At 37.6% G+C, this 22,549-nt stretch overlaps 4 protein-coding genes across 4 annotated transcripts; 2 read left to right on the top strand and 2 right to left on the bottom strand.

Moving 5' to 3' along the window:
- Positions 1–104: 104 nt before the first annotated feature.
- LOC137720172 (amino acid transporter AVT6C-like) lies at positions 105–3,040 on the bottom strand. Its single transcript, XM_068459187.1, has 5 exons — positions 2,607–3,040; positions 2,180–2,332; positions 1,685–1,888; positions 826–1,291; positions 105–391 (listed from the first exon to the last, which is right to left on the bottom strand). The coding sequence occupies exons 1-5, from the start codon at positions 3,025–3,027 to the stop codon at positions 265–267; spliced, it is 1,371 nt and encodes a 456-aa protein (XP_068315288.1). The 5' UTR covers positions 3,028–3,040; the 3' UTR covers positions 105–264.
- Positions 3,041–8,733: 5,693 nt separating this feature from the next.
- On the bottom strand, positions 8,734–11,524 carry LOC137720746 (amino acid transporter AVT6C-like). Its single transcript, XM_068459862.1, has 5 exons — positions 10,754–11,524; positions 10,173–10,325; positions 9,878–10,081; positions 9,315–9,780; positions 8,734–9,218 (listed from the first exon to the last, which is right to left on the bottom strand). Exons 1-5 carry the CDS (start codon positions 11,151–11,153, stop codon positions 9,098–9,100), a joined length of 1,344 nt encoding a protein of 447 aa, XP_068315963.1. The 5' UTR covers positions 11,154–11,524; the 3' UTR covers positions 8,734–9,097.
- A 1,510-nt stretch (positions 11,525–13,034) lies between these two features.
- LOC137720133 (alpha-soluble NSF attachment protein 2-like) lies at positions 13,035–17,039 on the top strand. Its single transcript, XM_068459142.1, has 9 exons — positions 13,035–13,322; positions 14,182–14,231; positions 14,320–14,392; positions 14,922–15,001; positions 15,539–15,690; positions 16,069–16,228; positions 16,313–16,360; positions 16,495–16,575; positions 16,709–17,039. Exons 1-9 carry the CDS (start codon positions 13,178–13,180, stop codon positions 16,787–16,789), a joined length of 870 nt encoding a protein of 289 aa, XP_068315243.1. The 5' UTR covers positions 13,035–13,177; the 3' UTR covers positions 16,790–17,039.
- A 935-nt stretch (positions 17,040–17,974) lies between these two features.
- Positions 17,975–20,801, top strand: LOC137720321 (uncharacterized). The gene is made up of 2 exons (XM_068459374.1): positions 17,975–18,314; positions 18,870–20,801. Exon 2 carries the CDS (start codon positions 18,965–18,967, stop codon positions 20,606–20,608), a length of 1,644 nt encoding a protein of 547 aa, XP_068315475.1. The 5' UTR covers positions 17,975–18,314; positions 18,870–18,964; the 3' UTR covers positions 20,609–20,801.
- Positions 20,802–22,549: the final 1,748 nt, after the last annotated feature.

Here is a 22,549-nt window from a genome sequence, read left to right on the forward strand (position 1 = left end):
TGTGCATGCTAGCTAGTTTTAAGTTTATTTGTAGTTCTCCACATATGTTTCACCCGTGCACAAACCCTATTTCGACATTAGAAAACCATTGCATATTCAAACAATAGTCGATGAAATGGATCTGTAAAATGCCAGAATTTGGTCATAATGCCGTTTGATTTATGTTTTTGGTACAAACTTAGAGAATGCATGTAGAAACAATACACGAAAATACAAGCCACCTCAACGACAACAAAAATGGTGAAAACAAAAATGGAAAATCAATTAGGACTTGTTCCCCAAAAAGTTATATACATTGGTGGAAATGGCAGTCGCACTTGTTACTATTGCCAGGACTACCATTACAGTTGCCATGATCCTGTCCCTTCTTGTAGATATGCCATGTACATCCCTGTAATTTCATAGAACAAAAAGATTGTCAAGTTCCAGGAGAGACCATGTGACCAGTTGGTCGAGCGGCACTTTGTACTTTCTTGATGAGGGTCTGTTTGAAAATGCTTATATAAAAGGCATTTTCGTTCGTAAGGGTCTTTGCTAGAAGTGCTATTACAAGTAACACATTGAAATCTTGATCAATTTCATGTGCTTCCTTAGAAAGCAACTCTAGAAAGTGCTTTTATGACCTGTAAAAACTTGTTCGTAAGCTTTTTTATTAGAAGTGCTTTTACAAGCAATGCATTGAGATCTTTATTATAAATCCACGTGCGTCCTTAAAAAACAGCTCCAGAAGCACTTTCAACTATTTCAAAAGGAGTCCCAAACAAGTCCTAAGTTTAAATCTCATAGACGAGAGAGTTGTTAATAAAAGAAAAGTAGAGAGAGTACCTTAGAACAATTGCACCCGGGAAAATGAAGGCAAGGCAGACAGCAGAAGTTGATCCCAAAAACTGAAAAACGTACCAAATGTCTGGGAAGGCAATTGCAGCCAGGTAAGAGAAAACCAGCAGGCCAAGAGTGAGAAGCAGAAATCTCCTAGTATCTGTGGTCAAAAGCGGCTTTTTGGGGAAAAGCAGTTCATCCAAATTTACCCTCAGAGAAAAGTTCAAGAGAGGAAAAACCAACATCAGATGGAGGGCATAGCTTAATCTGACCACATCATTCAGCACTGCCCCCATTGCTGAATCCGAGCTTCTGTCAAAGTTCACAAGTATGTCAGCCATGATTGCATCCCCAAACAAAAGGTACCCAAACAGTCCAATGGAGAAGTAGATGGTTGCACATAGCACCAGTGAGATCCTGACCGCTGATATCATATCCGACGGCTTCCCAAGCTCAAACCCAATTGGGTGCACTTCATGAAGTCAATCAGAGTACGCAATGGTCAGAAAGTTTTGGGATGTCAATAGTAAATTGACGTAGAACAAATAGCAAAATGGATCGAAGAGCAGCTTGACATGCAAAAGTCCTTAGACTTGGGCACGTTCCAACCTAGTGCAAACGTCTAGAAAATTAGGTATTTAGTGCTAAGTTTTAGGACGTTAACCCTATCTAGTGAAAATTATCCCACCTTATCTCGGAAATCCTTAGCCCATCTTACCCTAGCCACTCCTTGAAAAAAAAGTAATTTATAGCTCACCCCAGTGGAAATTTCCAACTCCGTCCCTAGAATTCTTTGAATTCTCTTCAATCCTTTGTGTCATATGTTCTACATTGTAAATTGTTACTTAAATTGTACATTTCTTACCATTGAAGTGAAAAGTGAAGGCTGTGACAATGACTGGGACAGCAGTGAAAAGGTCAAAGAAGGAGGTTTGTTTGCCCAAGCTTGGTACCAATCTTGGGGTGTTGGTTTTCCCTTCAAAGATTGCATAGATTGCCATGGCTGAACTTATGCCAACAAAAACCACAGCAAGAAGAACTGATATGGCCGAACTGAACCTCAGGGATTCTGCAAATCGACAAATAAATATTAGAAAATTCGCAAAAAAAAAACCCCCTAAAATGTTAAAGATTTATCATGACAACCAAGTAAAAGTTGGGGCGACCCCAAGCCAATAAGGTCCATTGTTTTGCCAGGATGGAAAGAGAGCGTTTACCGTACGCAGCCTTACAGGACTTTGCAAATAGCCTATTTCCACAATTCAAACCTCTGACCTTTTGGCCACAAAGGAACACCACAGTAAAAGTTCTATACAAATTTAACAAAAAAGGGTTTGTGTACTTTGGTAAATTTACTGACCTACTCGCTTTAACAAAACCAATGGCAGGAAAATGAAAATAAGTGTGAATAGGAGGGCAATATCACGGGAGTTCCACCAATGACTTCCAAACCACTCTTGCAGGACTCCTGAATGTCCTTCTCCTGCAGACCCATTTCCAGATAGAACATCCCCTGAAAAACAAACAAAAAAAAAAAAAAAATTATCCTTTTAATTCTTACTAAGCTCGTATACGTGAGTTAAGTTAGTCAACTACAATCAGGACAACGTATCCATCCCAGTAACCAATTTGATTCGTGTCCCGATGGATGCGAGTAATTATTCGCGTCCCGATAAATGCGAAGTAGTTTAGAATATAGAATAGTAAAAATAAAAAAAATAAAAACTCTTGTTAAGCTATATTTAGATACAGAAAATGCCCAAAAAACCAAGAAAATTGAAGCTTACCAATTATAATCTGGTACATAATTAAGCACCCAAGATTAGTAATCATGACACATATTTGTGTGGCAACCGATCCCACCTGCCCAAAAGACTCCCTCATAACGCCGGAATACGTCGTGGATTCGCCGGAATACGTGAACCTCATCAGGAACTCCACCGAGACGTCGGCCAGCAAAGCAATGATCACAATAAGCACAAAACCCGGTATCACACCAAGCACCTTGAGAGTTGCTGGTATGGACATAATTCCGGCTCCAATTATGCTCGTGGACACGTTGAACACCGCCCCGGACACCGACCCCCGCCTCACCGGCTTTCTGTCCGACAGAAGTGGGACGTGAGCTCCGGCTGCCGGCGACATTCCGATGGCTGCTCGGTTTTCTGCTAGAGAGAGTGTTTTGGGGTATGTTGTCTTTTTGTACATGAAAAGCTTTTAATAGTTTTGTGTGTATATATAAATATGTGATGACTCCTTTAAGGGGTCAGTTTAATTTACCAAAATGCCGTTAATGTGCGAGTGTGGTTAATTTGTGGATGTTTAACGGAGGGTAGGATTGGAATTTTAGGTTAGTTTAGTGACAGCTTGGAGAGTTGTATTATTATTGGGTATCACGGTAGATGACGAAATTGTACTTGGATGGAAAAGTGGGTTATGTGCTTGATTTTGTTTAGTGAAAATATTTTGGGGGTTTTTAAATCAGATTTGGATCCTCTCCTGAGCCTAAAGAGAGGATCCTCTTGATCAAGCAGTGTGGGTCGTGAGATTTTTATCCAACAGCTACAAATAGGAGGGTCCTTTTAAAGTTATATTAATTATAACCGTTGGATGAAAATCCAACGGTCCACACTGCTTGGTCAAGAGGATCCTCTCCTTGGGCTCAGGAGAGGATTCAGATCCTTTTAAGTCAATGGTTAAGAGGAGGAGTCCTTATTGGCAAATTTTTCAACCAATCAATTAGGTTTTTTATTTTGTTTGGAAAGGATCAATTGGTGGTTTTGCTGCACTGTCTATCTTTATAGGGGCCGAGAAGATTCACAAAATCATTTCAACTCTCATGTCTACAATTGTGTAATTCACAGTGCTAGGAACCAAACACAGGACGTGACGTGTGAGATACGGGCCTTGAATTCATCTTGAACACCTGGTGCATTTTTGCTCACCACCCTACTTATTATTATTAAATTAATTTAAATTTTAAAATTTCTGTCTATTCATTATATGTATCTCAAAATTTAAATTTATCCAATTGTAATAAAAAGACGATGAATATTATAATCACTTGAAGGTGGTGAGCAACCTTATTCCGTTTATTTTAATTAATTTGCCTAAAATGAAATCTAATGGCTATTTTGCTCATATTTTTAGCCTTACCAGTAGCAAATTTGATTTAAAATTCAACAAGTGTGAAGCTTTAATCTTATATAATTTGCATGTTGATCGTGCCAAAACTTAGATGTGACAGAACAATTATTTTGGGTTGATCAGATTCTTCTTCTTTTTCCTTTTCCTTGTTCGAGAAAAAGGTCGATGCGACTTTTGTTGATGAACGAATATTTCACACGTGAAACACATGAATTTGAACACGCATGTAGAGAATTTCTAGCTTAAGGGGTAAAGTGTTTATTCATTGGCTTTTTATATTAGTATCTCACAAAATATTGAATGCACATTATATTAAAATTTAATATTAAATGACTTATTTATCTAATTATATAATGATAATTTTGACCTTATTAGGTTAAAAAAAATAAATAAATACATTTCAAATCACTTTTAGCGTATTATTTATCTTTTCAACTATCAAAACCCTCCCACCCTCCATTGTTGAATAAAACTCTAACCAATGAAACTACAAATGTTGATTGAGAAAAATTGTTTTTGACGAATGGAATACGAAATCGATATTTTGGAAGGTTCACATGAGGTAAGACTTCATATTTTTCATTGTTTTAGTGATTTCGATGACATCGATAATTATTTAATCTTGCGTTTGTTGCGTTATTTAAACTTCTATATTCATATTCATCTTTTAGGGATCACAATGAGAATTTACATGAAATCTCCTTACTTTTGTCCGTCCAAGCAATTTTTTCTCCAATTTCTAAGTGCTTGAAAGTAATGGATACCAATGTTTTCCCAGTGCTCCACACTGCAGAAATGAAGTTCGTGAAAGTCAAAACAAAAATTGCGTACCACGAAGTTAAATCTAACAATGAAGTCATTGTTGATGTTACCCTACCAAGAAAATTATCGTTTTAAAATCATTCGGCAAACTAGATGTTCAAAAGATTTCAAATCTTTTGGCAAACTAAACATTCAAATAGTTAGATTCAGTCTCTAAAAATTAAAAATGAGTGTTATAAGATTTGAGAAATATGGGGTGTATGTACAAAATATAAGGTGTATATTGAGAATGTGGGGTGTGAGGGTATTATGGAAAAATATGTGGGGTGTATTAAGATATTTTTTAAGTGAAAAAGTAAATATGGGGTGTATTAAGTATGTGGAGTTTATTCAACAATTTGTGAGGTGTTAATATAATAAGCCTTATGTGTTTCGTAACATTCAGAACAATTATCTCCTCTTCTTCTACATGCTCTCAAAAGAAATAACACATTTAGAAAACGTGTGATAACCAGTTCATCTGTAATAATATAGTTGGACACCATATTCTTTAAGTTATAATATTAAATGAGTAATTTATATGATATAATATAAGTGAATTAATTATACTACATGACTGTCTTATAAAATGAATTTTTTTTTCCTTAAAAAAAGGACCGGCTAGTTTCAAAGCCACGGGATTGCACCATTCTGAAGATTGAAAAGATTCATATAATTACTTTACCCTCATTTTAATCATCATCGTATGATTCAACAACGATAATAATCGATTTAGGATAAGCATGTATGAAATGAAATCTTGCAAATTGGAAAGTATACGAGATGCCACAAACAAAAAGGGAAGTGGGGGTATTGGTATTGAAAGTTTGGTGGATTAGGGGTCCCTTCACTTTCTATAATTTTATGGAACATGTGGATGCCATTTGAACGCATCAGATTGTTCATATTAATAAACGTGGTACATATAAAGCAAGTAAAAATAAAAGTTTTCTCCTCTTACCATTGTAACACTATTTTATTACTGTAACACTACATGCACTGCTTCAGAGTCGGACCTTTGAATTAATCTATTGTTAACTAGCTAGATCAATAACAATGACTTGTTTTGACTATAGGATGGGGGTCTTGAAACTTCTCAAACGCTAACTCGGGCAAACAATATGATATTTATAGATATACTTCTACAATAGATTGTTAACTAATCTACAATGAGCTATAATTATCGACAACTTAAAATCCAACTCATTAGCTACAAATATGTATAGTTTTTGTTTTCTTTTTTCTTTTTTTAATTTTATATATATCTTTGTGAGTCGAATATGAAATTTCTCCGACCAAAGGAGGGCGCCAATGTCACTAATAGTAGGCTTGCTCGTAGCAACAATGCAAGATAAGCATGCCACTAATAGTAGGCTTGTTTCAAGAGCATGCTTTTCTTGATGTATTTGCTTTCTTTCTGTTTTCTTTCTTAGCTGACGTGGAAGATAAAAAGATAAGACAAATAATTTTGTAAGATAATATACAAAAATGTATTCACATGCCCCCTTCACATCAGCATGTTCTTGTTCATATAGTCCCAAACAAATCTTCAAAGGAGATATAATATACGGAAATTCTTACATGTAACCGGGATATATATCTTTTTCTTATTTATCACGTGGTGACTGAGATAGAGAGAGCGGAGTATATCCTTCTCTTGTTCATATAGTCCCAAATCACTTTTAGCTTATTAGGTTTTTGATGAATGGAACACGAAATCGATGTTTCGGAAGCTTCACATGAGGTAAGACTTCATATTTTTCATTGTTTTAGTGATTTCGATGACATCGATAATTATTTAATCTTGCGTTTGTTGCGTTATTTAAACTTCTATATTCATATTTATCTTTTAGGGATCACAATGAGAGTTTACATGAAATCTCCTTACCTTTATTCGTCCAAGAATTTTTTTCTCCAATTTCTCAGTGTTTGGAAGTAATGGATACCAATGTTTTCCAAGTGCTCCACATTGCAGAAATAAAGTTCATGAAAGTCAAAACAAAAATTGCATACCACGAAGTTAAATCTAACAATGAAGCCATTGTTGATGTTACCCTACCTAGCAAATCATCATTTTGAAATCATTCGGCAAACTAAATGTTCAGAAGATTTGAAATCTTTCAGCAAACTAAACGTCCAAATGGTTAGATTCAGTCTCTAAAAATTAAAAATGAGTGTTATAAGATTTGAGAAATGTGGGGTGTATGTACAAAATATAATGTGTATATTGAGAATGTGGGGTGTGGGGGTATTATGGAAAATTATGTGGGGTGTATTAAGATAATTTTTAAGTGAAAAAGCAAATGTGGGGCGTATTAAGTATGTAGGGTTTATTCAATAATTTGTGAGGTGTTAATATAATAAGTCATATTCGTTTTGTAACATTTAGAACAATTATCGCCCCTTCTTCTACATGCTCTCAAAAGAAATAACACATTCAAAATATAATGTGTATATTGAGAATGTGGGGTGTGGGGGTATTATGGAAAATTATGTGGGGTGTATTAAGATAATTTTTAAGTGAAAAAGCAAATGTGAGGCGTATTAAGTATGTATGGTTTATTCAATAATTTGTGAGGTGTTAATATAATAAGTCATATTCGTTTTGTAACATTTAGAACAATTATCGCCCCTTCTTCTACATGCTCTCAAAAGAAATAACACATTTAGAAAATGTGTGATAACCAATTCATGTGTAATAATATAGTTGGATGCCATATACTTTATGTCACATCCCGCCCCGGGCGGGACCACTTCCCGGGGCCCGCTCCACCACCATAGCACGATATTGTCCGCTTTGGGCTTACCATTCCCTCACGGTTTTGTTTTTGGGAACTCACGAGCAACTTCCCAGTGGGTCACCTATCATGGGATTGCTCAAGCCCCCTTCTCGCTTAATTTCGGAGTTCCTACGGAACTCGAAGCCAGTGAGCTCCCAAAAGGCCTCATGCTAGGTAGGGATAGGAATATACATATAAGGATCACTCCCCTGGGCGATGTGGGATGTCACAATCCACCCCCCCCCTTAGGGGCCCGACGTCCTCGTCGGCACACATGCGACCAGGGTAAGGCTCTGATACCAATTGTCACATCCCGGTCCGGGCGGGACCACTTCCCAGGCCCGCTCCACCATCATAGCACGATATTATCCGCTTTGGGCTTACCATTCCCTCACGGTTTTATTTTTGGGAACTCACGAGCAACTTCCCAGTGTGTCACCCATCATGGGATTGCTCAAGCCCCCTTCTCGCTTAACTTCGGAGTTCCTACGGAACTCGAAGCCAGTGAGCTCCCAAAAGGCCTCGTGCTAGGTAGGGATGAGAATATACATATAAGGATCACTCCCCTGGACGATGTGGGATGTCACACTTTAAGTTATAATATTAAATAAGTAATTTATATGTTATAATATAAGTGAATTAATTATATTACGTGACTGTGTTATAACGTGAATTTTTTTTTCCTTAAAAAAAAGGACCGGCTAGTTTCAAAGCCATGGTATTGCACCATTTTGAAGACTGAAAAGACTCATATAATTACTTTACCCTCACTTTAACCATCATCGTGTGATTCAACAACGATAATAATCGATTTAGGACAAGTATGTATGAAATGAAATCTTGCAAATTGGAAAGTATACGAGATGCCGCAAGCAAAAAGGAAAGTGGGTGTATGGAAAGTTTGGTGGATTAGGGGTCCCTTCACTTTCTATAATTTTATGAAACAGGTGGATGACATTTGAACGCATCAGATTGTTCATATTAATAAACGTGGTACATATAAAGCAAGTAATAGTAGCAACAACGCAAGATAAGCATGCCACTAATAGTAGGCTTGTTTCAAGAGCATGCTTTTCTTGATGTATTTGCTTTCTTTCTGTTTCTTTCTTAGCTGACGTGGAAGATAAAAAGATAAGACAAATAATTTTGTAAGATAATATACAAAATGTGTTCACATGCCCCCTTCACATCAGCATGTTCTTGTTCATATAGTCCCAAACAAATCCTCAGAGTTGTAATATCCGGAAATTCTTACATGTAACCGGGATATATATATATCTTTCTTTCATTTATCACATGGTGACTAAGATAGAGAGAGTGGAGTAATTCCGCGATTAGACCGAAGTTTCTCCATGAACTGAGTTGGTTAAGAATCAACATTCTTTGCACATTGATGTATCAAAGTTGTTGCACATTTTCATGACCAAATATAATTACAACAAATACAAATTTGATGAATTCAAATGTTTCTAAAGTAAAGCAGATTTTTTGTGGCTTGCAAGAACCAATGCCCCTCATCTACCAATTAGTTGTTCGAATTCAATAGCTGGCTAACCTTTAGCAGAATTATACAAAGTGGTGGATATTGCAATTGAGCTCGTTGCCACGGCCAAAATAATCACGAAAATCGCGATGATCTTGTCCCTCCTCGTTGATATACCGTGACCATCCCTGTCGAGAAATTAGAAACGAAAATCAAGCTAGATTAGTCACAAAAGAAAGTAGTAAGCATGCGCGCGGGATAGAGAAGGAAGATGGAGTTTGTACCTGAGGATGAGAGATGCCGGGAATATAAACGAGAGGAAAACAACGGTGGTGGATCCCATGAACTGAAAGAAATACCAAATGTTTGGGATGGCTATTGCCACAATGTATGTGAAGGAGAGCAGGAAAAGAGTGAGGGGCAGAAATCTTGAGGTGTCTTGGGCTAAAACAGGCCTATTTCGGAAGAGCAATTCATCTATGTTGGCCCTCAAGGAAAAGTTCATGATAGGAAACACGAAAAGGAGGTGAACTGCGTAGCTTAATCGAACAACGTCATTGATTATCTGTCCGGATGTGGAATCAGAAGTTTGATCGAAGTTTACTAGAATATCGTCCATTATTGAGTCACCAAAGAGTAGGTATCCGAAGAATCCGATAGAAAAGTAAATGACAACACTGATCAGGAGAGCAATCCGAGTAGCTGATCTCATATCAGATGGTTTGCCGAGCTCTGCTCGAATTGGATGAACTGCATTCATTCGCACACATAGCACATTTACCATCTTTTGCATAAGATGGTTCATATATAGACAGCATAATTAAGACTGAAAGTCATGTGCCCTCACCGTTGACATGGAATCCGAAACCTGTCACAAGAACTGGGATGGTGGTGAAAAGATCAAACACCGAGACTTGATTTGCGAAGTCTGGAAACAACCTCGGTTTCTGAGTCTTCCCTTTGCACAACGCGTAAATTGCCATTGCAGAACATATGACAACAAAAAGCACTGCTAGCAGAATGGATACTGCCGAAGTGTGCCTTAGTGAATCTGTAATTAGGCAACAAGCAACGAACAAACTAGGGTAACCTGATTTAACATTTACCATTCAGCATCAACTATTTAATCCAAGTATACTGACCTACTCGGCGTAACAAGACTAACGGAAGCATCACGAAGACTGCAACGAAGAGCAGTGCCCAAGCGCGAGAATTCCACCAGTGGATGCCGAACCATTCTTGCAGAATGCCCAAATGCAACGTTCCTCCAGACTGACTCCCACACAGCACATCCCCTAAAACCAAGGCAAGAAACTTTCTTTCGTTACTGTGTTCAGTATACACATCAATTACATAGACTAATTGTAATTAAAGTTGATAACAAAATGATTAATTCTTCAATGCAGAATTAAATACCAAGTCCAATAAAGATTACAAAATGTTATCTTTCGGTTATGTCCTAAAATGAATGCTAAAGTGACAGTACTCAGAGTCTGTTAAGTGTCACCGTGTGTCTTAACTTGATCACATGATATAGCGTAATTGATTTGGAATACCGCTACTTTAGCGTTACAGTTGCATAAAAGATATGGGAAGTATGGGATAATTTCATGTCCCTATCAGACACCAAACCTCCATTATAATACAGCATGGTCCAGTTGGTCTTCTTGTTTTATTCCTTACTTAGGGATAACGCAAAGGTGGCGAAGAAAGCTTGACTTACCGATGATGATGAAATAAATGATGAGGCAACCAAGGTTGGTGACAATGACACAAATCTGCACAGCCACCGAACCCCACGCCCCAAAAGACTCCCCCACCATGCCGGCGTACGTTTCAGACTCACCGGAGTTGGTGTACCTGAGCAGGAACTCCACCGTGACTTCCACAAAGAAAGCGACCAGCAGTATCAGAAGCAAGCCAGGAATTACGCCGAGGACCTTGGTGGTTGCCGGAATCGACATGATACCGGCACCAATCATTGTGGTCGATATGTTGAAGACAGCCCCGGAAAATGAGGCCCCTTGTTGTGACGAAGTTTGAGCTTCCAAGGACTTGGGGTCCTGTAAGAGTGGAAGGGCAAGGACTTGAGCTCCTCCATTGGTGTCTTGTTGTTTCACCATCTTTTGGTCTTTGGGGAGGTGATGTTTTGGATGGGGAATATATAGTTGACAACTCTCGTGTTGTGAGATTTTTTAGTGGGACCGCCTCAACCGGATCGGAACTCCCTCGACCGAATCCGACCTTACCGGAATCGGCTTGGGACTCGACGGTTTGATAACTCCGACGATGTTTACCAATCTCGAAATCAATACGAAAGAAAAAGATTGAGAAGATTAAATTCTCACTTGTTTAAGTTAGTCAATGCAATGGAGGGAGGGAACAGCTTTCTTCGGGGTCGCTTAGTTGTCAATAATCCCAGCAACCGCCGTCGAATCCCTCCATTTCTTGGTTCTTGCAGAATGAAGATGAGCATAATTTTGGGGTGTTGGGTTACTTTATCTATGGATCTCCAAGTAGTTGATGAGCCCAAATATCTACCCAATAACAAAACTTTTTGAGATTGGGCCTCCATTATTCACATTTGGGCCATGGTTCTTTTTTGTTTTTTTCAAATCCTTTTAGGAATTTTATTGTTAAATATTTAAAATGAGTAATTATTGTTTGGGTTAATATTTAACAGTGGGTTTTACAAGTGACAAGGCCCAAGAATGCCAAATTGAATGAAGACTCGCCCGAGGCCCATTTGACCATGTGCCTATAATTGAAATGACAGATGACAGGAACCAACTTACTATTAGCCAAAAAACATTTTCTAGTGGTAATACAAGTAAATAGCTGATGACTCACTACCCACCAAGAGTTTTTGGGCAATAACAAGGCCAAGGTAGTAGGGCCAAATCGCCTAGAAAAGGGGAAACAAGCACCAGAGACAATGACACTCAACCAACTAATCAAAAGACTTTCAAACTCTGCTCTCAAGCCAATTTGCACCCAGAAAAAGCTGAAACTTACCCAGATTCAGTCCTTTTAGCAATAGTCCCCTTAGAAAAGTCATCTTTTGTCTAGTATAAAAGCTTTGCTACCCTCCCTAGTGTTATAGTATCAATTTCTTCATGTAGAACCTGTTTACCATCCATCATTCTTTAGCATATAACGTCTATCAACTCAAAGATAAGCGGCTGCAAGAAGTTCGACCTTGTCCGACAAGGTGAAATCTTGCATGAGTCTCTTTGTTTGTCCTTTAATTTAGTAGATATGTCACTTAATGTACTTTTCAACATGTATTCAAGTTATTACCAACTGTTTTCTACCTAAGAGTTTCATTTGCATTCGGATCTGGTTAAGTTAATAAACCTATTTTCATTAAAAACAAACTGGGATCGAGGAAGTGGTTCAAAGGGCCCTGAACTCCCTTCGTTTTGAAAATACAAGATTATAAACTAAAAGTCCTTGTTTACAAGGCAAGAAAAAGAACTTAATGCAAACCTAACCCATCTGCGACAATTCTTTGATAACAAAAAGTTTGAGTAACTTGAGGCGCAAGTAATTGACTTAAAACACATATGTTCAACATCTATTATACTGAGATAGCAGTGACACTCTTAACACTTTGTTAGTTTGATTACGAGCCTCAAGGCCTATACCTAAGGCCTCACAAATGCACCTTTCAAACTAACATTAAACTCTTCTCACAGCATACTAAGCAACAAGAACTCAATCAACAACAACCCTCATCCAAAGTTTCAAACCCCTGGGGAGCTGTGCGAGGGGCCATCTTTTTGCCTCAAACAATTATTATAATTTTTTTTTAGCAAATGATATTATTTACATTAAAGGGAGGATAATAATTTTAACATTACAATAAATTAATAATAATATGATTCAAATTTACTTTTAATAATAATACAACACTAAATGACATAATTATTACCATTTTTGAGCGAAAATATAACGAGACGAATAATCGTCCAAGATAACAAGCGTGACCAACCTTTCGTCTTCCGTGACTCCGTCCCTGAAAGAAACCTTCTAGAACTTTCTTGGACAAAGATTATTTCCCACCGCAACTTCTGTTTTTCCTTTCCCCCTAAGCCTCCATCTCCAGAGCTCAGAAAAACTCGGAAAAAAAATAATTTGAAAAACAATGGGCGATCAGTTAGCTAGGGCGGAGGAATTCGAGAAGAAAGCAGAGAAGAAACTGAACAGCTGGGGATTTTTCGGGTCCAAACATGAAGACGCCGCCGAACTCTTCGACAAATCTGCCAATTCCTACAAGCTTGCCAAATCCTGTGAGTTTTCCCCTTTCTGCGTTCCTTCCGATCGTTTGATTTTTTTTTTTTTTTTCATTGGGTTTATTGGTGTGTTTTTTTCCCGAGAAAATTTGATTGGAAGGAAAATGAAGAAATTAATAATTGGGGATCTCTTATTGGGGGTTTTGATGTCTTTGGTATCTGCGGCGATTGCATTGATTCAATCATGGGTTTGATCGATGAATGTGGATTTTCCCCTTTTTTTACAGTTTTTTTTATGTAGTGCAAATTTGTGAATTCTTCGATCTGGTGAAAAATTCTGTTAAATATTGAATTTTATGGTTTGCCTGATCTCCTTTTGCTGGAAAGGATTGAACTTTGTTTGAATTGGAGGTCTTGATTTGAATGATATGAACAATGAATGGAGCGGCGCTCAGATGAATAGGCTTATTGGTATAAGCCGTGTTGGATTTTGTTTTGGATTTACTGTTTGAAGGTTGGATTGGGTTGTTTAAATGTTTTAAATCTTGGTAGCAGCAAGCAAATTCCAAACTTTTCCTAAGAGAAGATAGATATAAATCTACAAATGGTGTTCAATTTACAACTAGTTCCAACTTAGTATCGGCGTTTTCTTTTTGCAATTTTATGAAAAGGATGAAATTGGGATATGGATCCTTACAATTGATGGGCATGGAAAACCGTATGGTTCACATGTATTTGTTGTAATATCAATATGATGGAACTGATGCCTCGTTCTCTCACACACAAATCTCATATCGTTTTGTTCCTGTGGTGGCTATTTGAAATACAAAATTTACAGTATTTTTGAGTTGCTTGAAACAAGATCTTGTCAGTGACCACTTCAATTGCTTCTAATCTTTACAAAATGGTGTTTCAGGGGACAAAGCTGGAGCAACATATGTCAAGTTGGCCAACTGTCATTTGAAGGTTAGTGGTTTTGATGTTTGGACTAGGCAATTTCTTTCATTTTTAATGTTTTTTAACAAAACCTGATAGCAATGTTTTTCCATTATAGAGTGAAAGCAAACATGAAGCTGCCACAGCTTATGTTGATGCTGCACATTGCTACAAGAAAACAAATGTTAACGGTATGTATATGTATTATGTTGCATCTTACATATATGCTTCCTCACTGCCCACAAAGTCCTGGAAGGGGAAACAATCATCTGGGAAATGAAGAGAATCAGCCAAACTGTTTGCTTTGCCTCTCATTTCCGCAAAAGAGATGGATCACAGAGAGAACTTCAGTCTGGCATCTCCTTTTGGATACATCACATAGAGTCAAGTTTTTTACGTTAGCAATACAGAACTTGTTATATTAGTGCACCATAAGTAGCAGATCTTTTGGAAGAAATACCTTTGTTAGGAAAACAGTTTAAATCAAACTAAGCAACTTGGGTACAACGGCTGGTAGTGTTACTACTTTTACCTTGGTTTATCTTATTGTAATATGGTAGTAGTACTTTTGTGGCATGACTATTTTTTTGGTCCAGTTACGGTATAACACCATTTCTACTTGCATTTCATTCCCATTTATATCCTTCTTGTTCCATTGTGTTCATTTCTGATTAGGATAATTTTAATTGTAATCTGTAACTTCATTCTGGTCTTCTGCAGAGGCCATTTCTTGCTTAGAGCAGGCGGTAAATATGCTGTGTGATATTGGAAGGCTTAATATGGCTGCAAGATACTATAAGGTATTGTTTTTCCAGCTATATAAGAATCAATCTTTTGTTTAAAGATGATATTTTAAATTTCTTCTTGCAATTGTGTGCTATAATTTGGTGTCCCATTTGTAAGTTCTCAATATGCCGTTCCCTTTGTCATTCTGCCATTGTTTGTAGTACTATGCAGATAAGAGAAACAGTAAAGACATGTACATTGTAGCCGTGTAAGTTCACCCATAACCAAAGAGAATTATTTAACATAGAAGGTAGAAGATCAAAGAAGCTGTCAAAGACTAACATGGGATCAGTTACGAACAGATCCAAAATATTGATTTGATAGGAGATAAGAGTATGTAATAGTAAAATAATGGAAGGTGAGAATTCATGTCTAACCCCATATACAGGGAGAAGGGGAGAAGGGCAGGGGTGATGACAATAATTAATTCAAGCATTCATCTTTTGTACTCTTGGCATTGATGCTTTTCTTGCTGAATGCAATCGTAGTATATGATGCTGTGGAAACCATAGGAGTCATTATTTGACATGGGATACATATTTTCCATGCAGGAAATTGCTGAACTATATGAATCTGAACAAGATATTAAGAAGGCTATGGAGTTCTTTGAAAGGGCAGCTGATTTCTTCCAAAATGAAGAAGTAACAACATCGGCCAACCAGTGCAAGCAGAAAGTTGCTCAGTTTGCTGCACAGATTGAACAGTAAGTCTCTCCCCACCATTTAAAGGCAAAAACATTGTGTATTCTTGCCACTTTCCAGCATTACTTGGGGATTTCTTTTTATTTAAAACCTTGTCCAGTTTAAAAGGGATACTCATACTTTTGATAACACAAACATCTTGTGTACATTCTTTGCTTTTACGGCTTTACTTTTTGTTTTTTTTGTTTTTTAATTAGAACCTTCTAGTTTTCTATCTCGGTTCCCATACTCGATACAAAGCTATAACCTACTCCAAATCACAGAGAAGGTAATAGCAGAAAGCTTGAAACGCTTTTTTTTGCTTATCTAGGAGACCTCTTTATAGCTTCTCATTGATACAAATGCTGGTAAATAACCGACAAATATGTTATATTCTGCAGGTACCCCAAGTCTATTGAAATTTATGAAGAAATTGCACGGCACTCACTCAACAACAACTTGCTTAAGTATGGAGTTAAGGGGCATCTTCTTAATGCTGGAATCTGCCAACTTTGCAAAGGAGATGTCGTTGCAATCACCAATGCATTAGAGCGATATCAGGTCTGACTTTGGCTCTTGTTTAGGATTTTGATATTGCATACCTTATCAGTTGGAAAAATTACATACTTTTTTGTACTTTTGCAGGAATTAGATCCTACTTTTTCAGGAACAAGGGAATACAGGTTCTTAGCGGTGAGTTACTATTATATTGGAAGTATTTTCAGTTTAATGATGTTTAGTTGTTTCATGTTGATTGATTAAAAAACATGAAAACAGCACTTAACAAGGTAGTAATTTTGAGAAAGTCATCGTCGTGTTTTATGCAGGATATTGCCGCTTCAATTGATGAGGAAGACATTGCGAAGTTCACTGACGTGGTCAAGGAATTTGATAGTATGACCCCACTGGTACGTCTCTTCCATTCGATGTTACGTGTCCAAGTTCAATAAACACCTATTGCATTCTCTGTGTTTTCTTTCCCATCGGTATAATCTACTCAAATTCGATATTTTGATGTTCGGTGTTGGATTTCCCGTGTAGGATTCATGGAAGACAACCTTGCTGCTGAGAGTGAAGGAAAAGCTGAAGTCCAAGGAACTCGAGGAGGACGATCTTACCTGAGTTGAAAAATTATGAAATGATGTTTGTGTGGTTTCTCCATTTGTAAGATTCGGTTTTTATATTACGCGTACATCGTTCCGTTACACTTCATTGGCAATGTGTTGGAACTAAATTGTAGTTGATTTGGGATTTAATCACTGTGTTTTCGACTTTAATTGATCTTTGTGAGTCCGCCGGATTGTAATTTGTGTGTATATTCAAACCACTGTATGAATTGGGTTTGCTTCTAAAATGCATGGGGTTCTATTGATGCACCACTCTTCACTTTAACCCTTGTGTCAACCTGTCCATTACATGAGCATCGCTTGGTTAAACTTTATATATATTATTCACCCTTTTGATTATTGGATTGAATGGAATCAACCGAAAATAACGAACATGATTAAACAATGTATGGGAAAAGAATATAGTGCAAATCGGAATTTTGATTTCTATCCGATTTGTACTCATGACATGACAAAGGGCTCTGATGGGAGGGAGTCTCTGTGTTGTCTGCATGTTATTTTAGATTGTATTATTAATCTAGAATGTCACTGTGGTATCTCAACAGTGCAACTAAGTCTTCCTTGTTTATTGGGTATGCATTACTTGCAATATTATCTATTTCCCCTTTTGCACGCGAGCTTTTCCTACCCTCGCATATGATTCGACCCAAAACCTTGTCCTTATTATTTCCCGACAAAGAGTGAAATTCTAAACCATTTTAACACATAAATTAGTGCATCTTTCTAATCAATCAGTCTAATTCACGTCGTGGTTCTCCACCAAAACCTCAAAGACAAAGTATTAAAGTAAAAGCCGAGTTCTCAGTCATTTTCGCTGTGTCAAATTTCAGCAATGGATGAGTCCCACCCTTTCAAGTTCCACTTTTCTTGCCATCTCTCCATTTTGGATAACTTGATGGTTCTTCTACCTATAAGATATGACTCCAATGTCCGCCACTTGATTTTTCATCTTCTCCTTTTTTTTTAATTTCTATATTTTAATCAACCGATGATTGACCACGCACTTAATATTTATCATAAAAGGAAAAATAATGAAAAAAATTCGAAAACTTTTATCAACAAACAAATATTCCTAACTTCTAATCCAATCACACTCTTCCACGCGCCACAATAATTTCCCACCGTCCAGCGCGAATACACAGAGCAAACACAACATTGTTTTTACTTATTTTATTTAATTGCATTCCTTGCCCCCATGGTACTGCTTTTCAAAGCCTTCAGCTTTGACCTCCGTCAGAGGGAAACTTCATCAAACGACGCAGTCCTTGGCCAGCAATTCGTGCGGCAGTCGCCGTTTTGCAGATTATCTCGGTCTCCGCCAACCGCTTTCCAAAGTTTGACCCTTTTGTAACTTGCAAAATCTTTTGGCGGTTTGTTGTTTTTGGAAACTTGAGCAACCCCTATTTCTGTTTCAATGGAGGGTCTTTGATTCTTCACAAAAGAACAAGTCTTCGGGGGAAAAAGAAAGACTTTGAAAAGTTACAGTCATGGCTTCTTCTGGTTTCTCCGCCATTTTTTAGGTATGTCTTGAGCTCCGCCTTTTTACTTGCATAAAGTTGGTTTGATTCTTTTTTCTGGGCATCGATAATTTTCTTTTCTTTTTTTTTAGTTAAACTGTGTAATTTAACTTTCTGGGTGCCTTTCAATTGTACATCTGACCACTGTTTTGATGAAAATATGGGTTTTTTTAAATTAGTTTCTGGATTTTTGAAGTATGATGATTTTTTTTCCTTGCAAAATCATGGGTATTGATTAAATATGTTGATGATTAGCTAATAGCTAATGAGGGTTTACTGTGGCAGCCTCTTGTTCTTTGTATATCATGAGCTTTTGATCATATTTTGTGTTTTAATGAATTGGGTTTAATTCTGTATGTGAAATTTCAGCCTTGGTTAGTGGTTTTGGTTCTTTTGGGTTGCTTCCTGGGGATTGAAAGTCTTCTGTTTCAATGTTTTTATTTATTTATTTTTTAACTTGTAGATTCCTTGCTTCTCTTCTTTCCGATAATGCTTTTTAGTTGTGTATACTAGAAATCACATTCAATGTATTGATTTGTGTTCAAATTTTAACCTCAGTGGAAACGTTGAAGAAAGAGTGCGCATTGCGAAATTGATTTCACAACCCTGAATCTCTGACACCGATTGGAAGAAAATTGTTCTTTGATTTGAGAATGGTTTCGACTGATAATGGAAATCACAATGAGGAAATTGAAGAATCGAATGGTAGTGAAGTGATGGGTCAAATCCCCTTTGAGGTTTCAGCATCCCGGAAGACTTTTTTAACCAATGAGAAGTCTCCGAAAAGGTTCCCTCCTGATGCTCCTCTTAATAGAGTTAGTTTCTTCAAATTTGGCTCTGCATCTGCCAGGTTCAAGCGGTTGGCTGAGGAGAGAGATGAAATGTCACGATCTGTGGCTTCAAGCGGCCATGGCTTTAAAGAACGAATCCATGAGGTTTTTTCTAAGAAAATTGATTGGGTTTCACTCGTGAAAATGGGCAAAAAATGGATTAGAAACCCAATGAACATGGCTCTTTTTGCGTGGATCGTCTGCGTTGCTGTTTCGGGTGCAATTTTGTTCCTTGTGATGACTGGAATGTTGAACAAGGCAATACCCAAGAAGTCCCAGAGAGATGCATGGTTTGAAGTCAATAATCAAATTCTCAATGCACTTTTTACTCTTTTGTGTTTGTACAACCATCCGAAGCGATTCTACCACCTTGTACTTCTGTGTAGATGGAAACCAGAAGACATTTCCAGACTTCGAAAGGTTTACTGTAAAAATGGGACTTATAAGCCCCACGAATGGGCCCACATGATGGTTGTTGTTGCCCTGCTTCATCTGAATTGCTTTGCTCAGTATGCACTTTGTAGTTTAAACCTGGGTTACAGAAGAGCTCAACGACCACCGATAGGAGTTGCAATATGTGTATCTTTTGCTATTGGTGCACCTGCATTTGCTGGCATATACAACATTGTCAGCCCCCTCGGGAAGGATTATGATTTAGAAGTGGATGAGGAAGCACAGGTTCCAATCGGCACTGGTGAAGGAGCAGAAAAATTAAGGTCAAAAACATTTGAGAGAAAATATTCTTTCGCATTTAGGACTGAACAACGAGTCGTTGAGAGTAAACCACAATGGAGCGGAGGAGTACTTGACATTTGGGATGATATATCTATAGCGTATGTTTCACTCTTTTGTAGTTTTTGTGTGTTCGGGTGGAATATGGAGAGGCTTGGATTCGGGAACATGTATGTTCATATTATGACATTTATTCTGTTTTGCATCGCTCCGTTCTGGATTTTTAACTTGGCTGCTGTTAATATCGACAATGACACTGTTCGGGGGGCTCTTGGAGTTACTGGCCTAGTTCTATGTCTATTTGGTTTGCTCTATGGTGGCTTTTGGAGGATCCAAATGAGAAAGAGATTCAATTTGCCTTCTTATAACTTCTGCTTTGGTAAACCAGCACTCTCTGATTGCACGTTGTGGCTTTGCTGTAGTTGGTGCTCTCTTGCTCAGGAAGTGAGGACCGGGAATTCCTATGACGTTGTGGAAGAAAAGTTTTATAGAAAACAACAGGAAAGTGAAAGCCTTCCACCAATTTCACCTTTGCCTCGTGAAGATGGATCGCTTGAGTTTAGATCTGGTCCGAATTCTCCTCTGGGGAACTACTTAAGCCCAACCAAGAATGGCATCGGTAGTTCTCTGAGTCCAAGCAGACTTTCAGCAGTGAAAGAAGAGTCCCATGTAAGAGGTAAGGATGAAACTATGACCCCACCTGCGCCTTCATTGATACAAAGGGAAGAAACATAGCCCCAAAAACTAAGATAACGTTATGATTTGTGTATGAATTTCTGTAGTATAATTTTGAAACAAGTTTCTTTTCTTTGTGTTCAAATGCATAAATGTTTTTCGTTCTTCAGTTTCTTTTTCACTTTTAGCTAACTTGTGATCGTTGATAGTTTAATAGCACTTGAGAAATTATCTACTCTATTATTACTACCGAGCAATATTTCTTTTCTGAGAGATGTAGTTGCCCATTTCTCTCTTTCTATTATTTTATCTGACTTAGGACTCTTAAGTTGCCTGTGTTTGAATCAGTAATTCTCTTTTGATTCTATTGAGATAGAAACATCTGATTTAAACTCCTGTCAAGTTAGCTGTATTTGTCGTCGAGTTTCTGAAAATGGTAGGGCTGCTTAGACGTTTTGATGACATTTACATGGTTTTGTAAAAGCCTCATCAACTTCAGAGCTCGTCTTTCTTTTTCCATTACCATAACTGATGCTTGCCTTTTAGCTCTTGAAGTATTGAGTTCAGGTGGTTCCACCTTTAGGGGCTTGGGTTAGCAATGAAATAGATGAATTATAGCTTCAGTTACTAAAAGAAGTAATCTTAAAGGTTAAGACGAGTTAACATGTAAATGTGAACGAGTAATAGCTTGAAGCTTCTTCTCTTTCGGCCCAATCGTACAATTTATAGAGGATGTTTGTCGTAGGAAGATTTCCCAAGTTCGAATGTTAGGTAAGGAGACTGATAAGTTAGTTTCTCGCACTTCCATTTTCTCCTTCTGTACTCCTCTAGTTTATTTGTCTCTTGATTCTATTTGCACAAGTTGGTAGCGTGTACTAGTACTAGTGAGAACTTTATCTCTTTATGTGTTGGAGCTGCCAAAAGTGGCCATGAAGGCCGGTACCGAAAGCATTACCATTTTAGTTGATCCTATAGCTTAGGGAAAGTAAAGTGTGTTTTCGTTAAGAAACATTGCTTGGCTAATTACCATTCAGGGAGAAAAACTTGAGTAGGGCAACATGACTAGCTGGATGATCATATATTCTTATAAAGGAGCAGGCCCACTGTATTTGGGCACCATCCAAACTCACGTAGATACAACTCTCAATGGACAAGGTTCCATTCGTGCGAGAGTGGCCTGACCAACTCGTTTTTCATGTTTTGGAAACACATGTTCCTTTCAAATATCAAATACAAGAGTTTTGTTCGTTTAGTCACTAACTCTTGAATTTCATATCAATGATTGAGATTAAAACATTAATAATGCTTCCACTTGTTCTTCACCTGTTAAAGGATAAAGAGAAAATTGGACATGTTTAGGTAAGTAATGAAGGAGTCCAATGAGAGTTTTAAAATGAAAACTAATAAAAATGGTTTGAAGACTTTGAGTTTTAACGAAGGACAAAAGAAAAGGTAAAATGAATAGTATCATGATTGATTTTTTAGTGTAAAAATGTGATTTTTCGTTAAAGTGAATAGTATCGAGAATTTTCGTTAAAATTTCCTAGTTTTAAATCCGTATCTGTATTAACCACAAAGTTTTGTTCCACTTGGCTGAGAATCATAATCCACTTGAGAAGAATATAAATATCATAATCCACTTTCCTTGAAAGCACAACTAGTGCCGGTCTTTGTCGCTTTTACCCGCGGTGGCCTTCCAAACTATTTACCTGCGGTGGCATCCTTTGCGACATGCCGATGAGTCATCGTCACTTGTATTTGCCTTTCAACTTCTTCTTTACTGTGAACCTGCTGTTTTCAAAGAGTGCATGATTAGAAACGTATGGACATTGGTAAACTTGGAGCTGTTCAAGCCAAGAGATGGATGCACCTTGGGACAAGGTGGGTCAAACGCTCTCAAATTCAAAAAAAATTCATGGAAGAATTGAGGTTGCCCTTTGAAAATGTGAGATACCCTTGAAAGTTGCCCTTAATCAAATCGAGTCTAAAAAAAAGAGTGCG

Source organism: Pyrus communis, chromosome 16 (genome assembly GCF_963583255.1).
Source record: "Pyrus communis chromosome 16, drPyrComm1.1, whole genome shotgun sequence".
NCBI classification, from domain to species: domain Eukaryota; kingdom Viridiplantae; phylum Streptophyta; class Magnoliopsida; order Rosales; family Rosaceae; genus Pyrus; species Pyrus communis.

Bases quoted from the DNA above. Each gene is read 5' to 3' on its own strand.
- LOC137720172 (XM_068459187.1), bottom strand. From the start codon at position 3,027: ATGTACAAAAAGACAACATACCCCAAAACACTCTCTCTAGCAGAAAAC. The intron at 2,333-2,606 runs GTAAGCTTCAAT...TTTGTTTTTCAG, and splicing joins TATGTACCAGATTATAATTG to GGGATGTTCTATCTGGAAAT. The intron at 1,292-1,684 runs GTAAGAAATGTA...GACTTCATGAAG, and splicing joins CTTCACTTTTCACTTCAATG to TGCACCCAATTGGGTTTGAG.
- LOC137720746 (XM_068459862.1), bottom strand. From the start codon at position 11,153: ATGGTGAAACAACAAGACACCAATGGAGGAGCTCAAGTCCTTGCCCTT. The intron at 10,326-10,753 runs GTAAGTCAAGCT...CCTTGGTTTTAG, and splicing joins CATTTATTTCATCATCATCG to GGGATGTGCTGTGTGGGAGT. The intron at 9,219-9,314 runs GTACAAACTCCA...ATTTCTCGACAG, and splicing joins CCGGCATCTCTCATCCTCAG to GGATGGTCACGGTATATCAA.
- LOC137720133 (XM_068459142.1), top strand. From the start codon at position 13,178: ATGGGCGATCAGTTAGCTAGGGCGGAGGAATTCGAGAAGAAAGCAGAG. The intron at 14,232-14,319 runs GTTAGTGGTTTT...TTTCCATTATAG, and splicing joins TGGCCAACTGTCATTTGAAG to AGTGAAAGCAAACATGAAGC. The intron at 15,691-16,068 runs GTAAGTCTCTCC...TATATTCTGCAG, and splicing joins TTTGCTGCACAGATTGAACA to GTACCCCAAGTCTATTGAAA.
- LOC137720321 (XM_068459374.1), top strand. From the start codon at position 18,965: ATGGTTTCGACTGATAATGGAAATCACAATGAGGAAATTGAAGAATCG.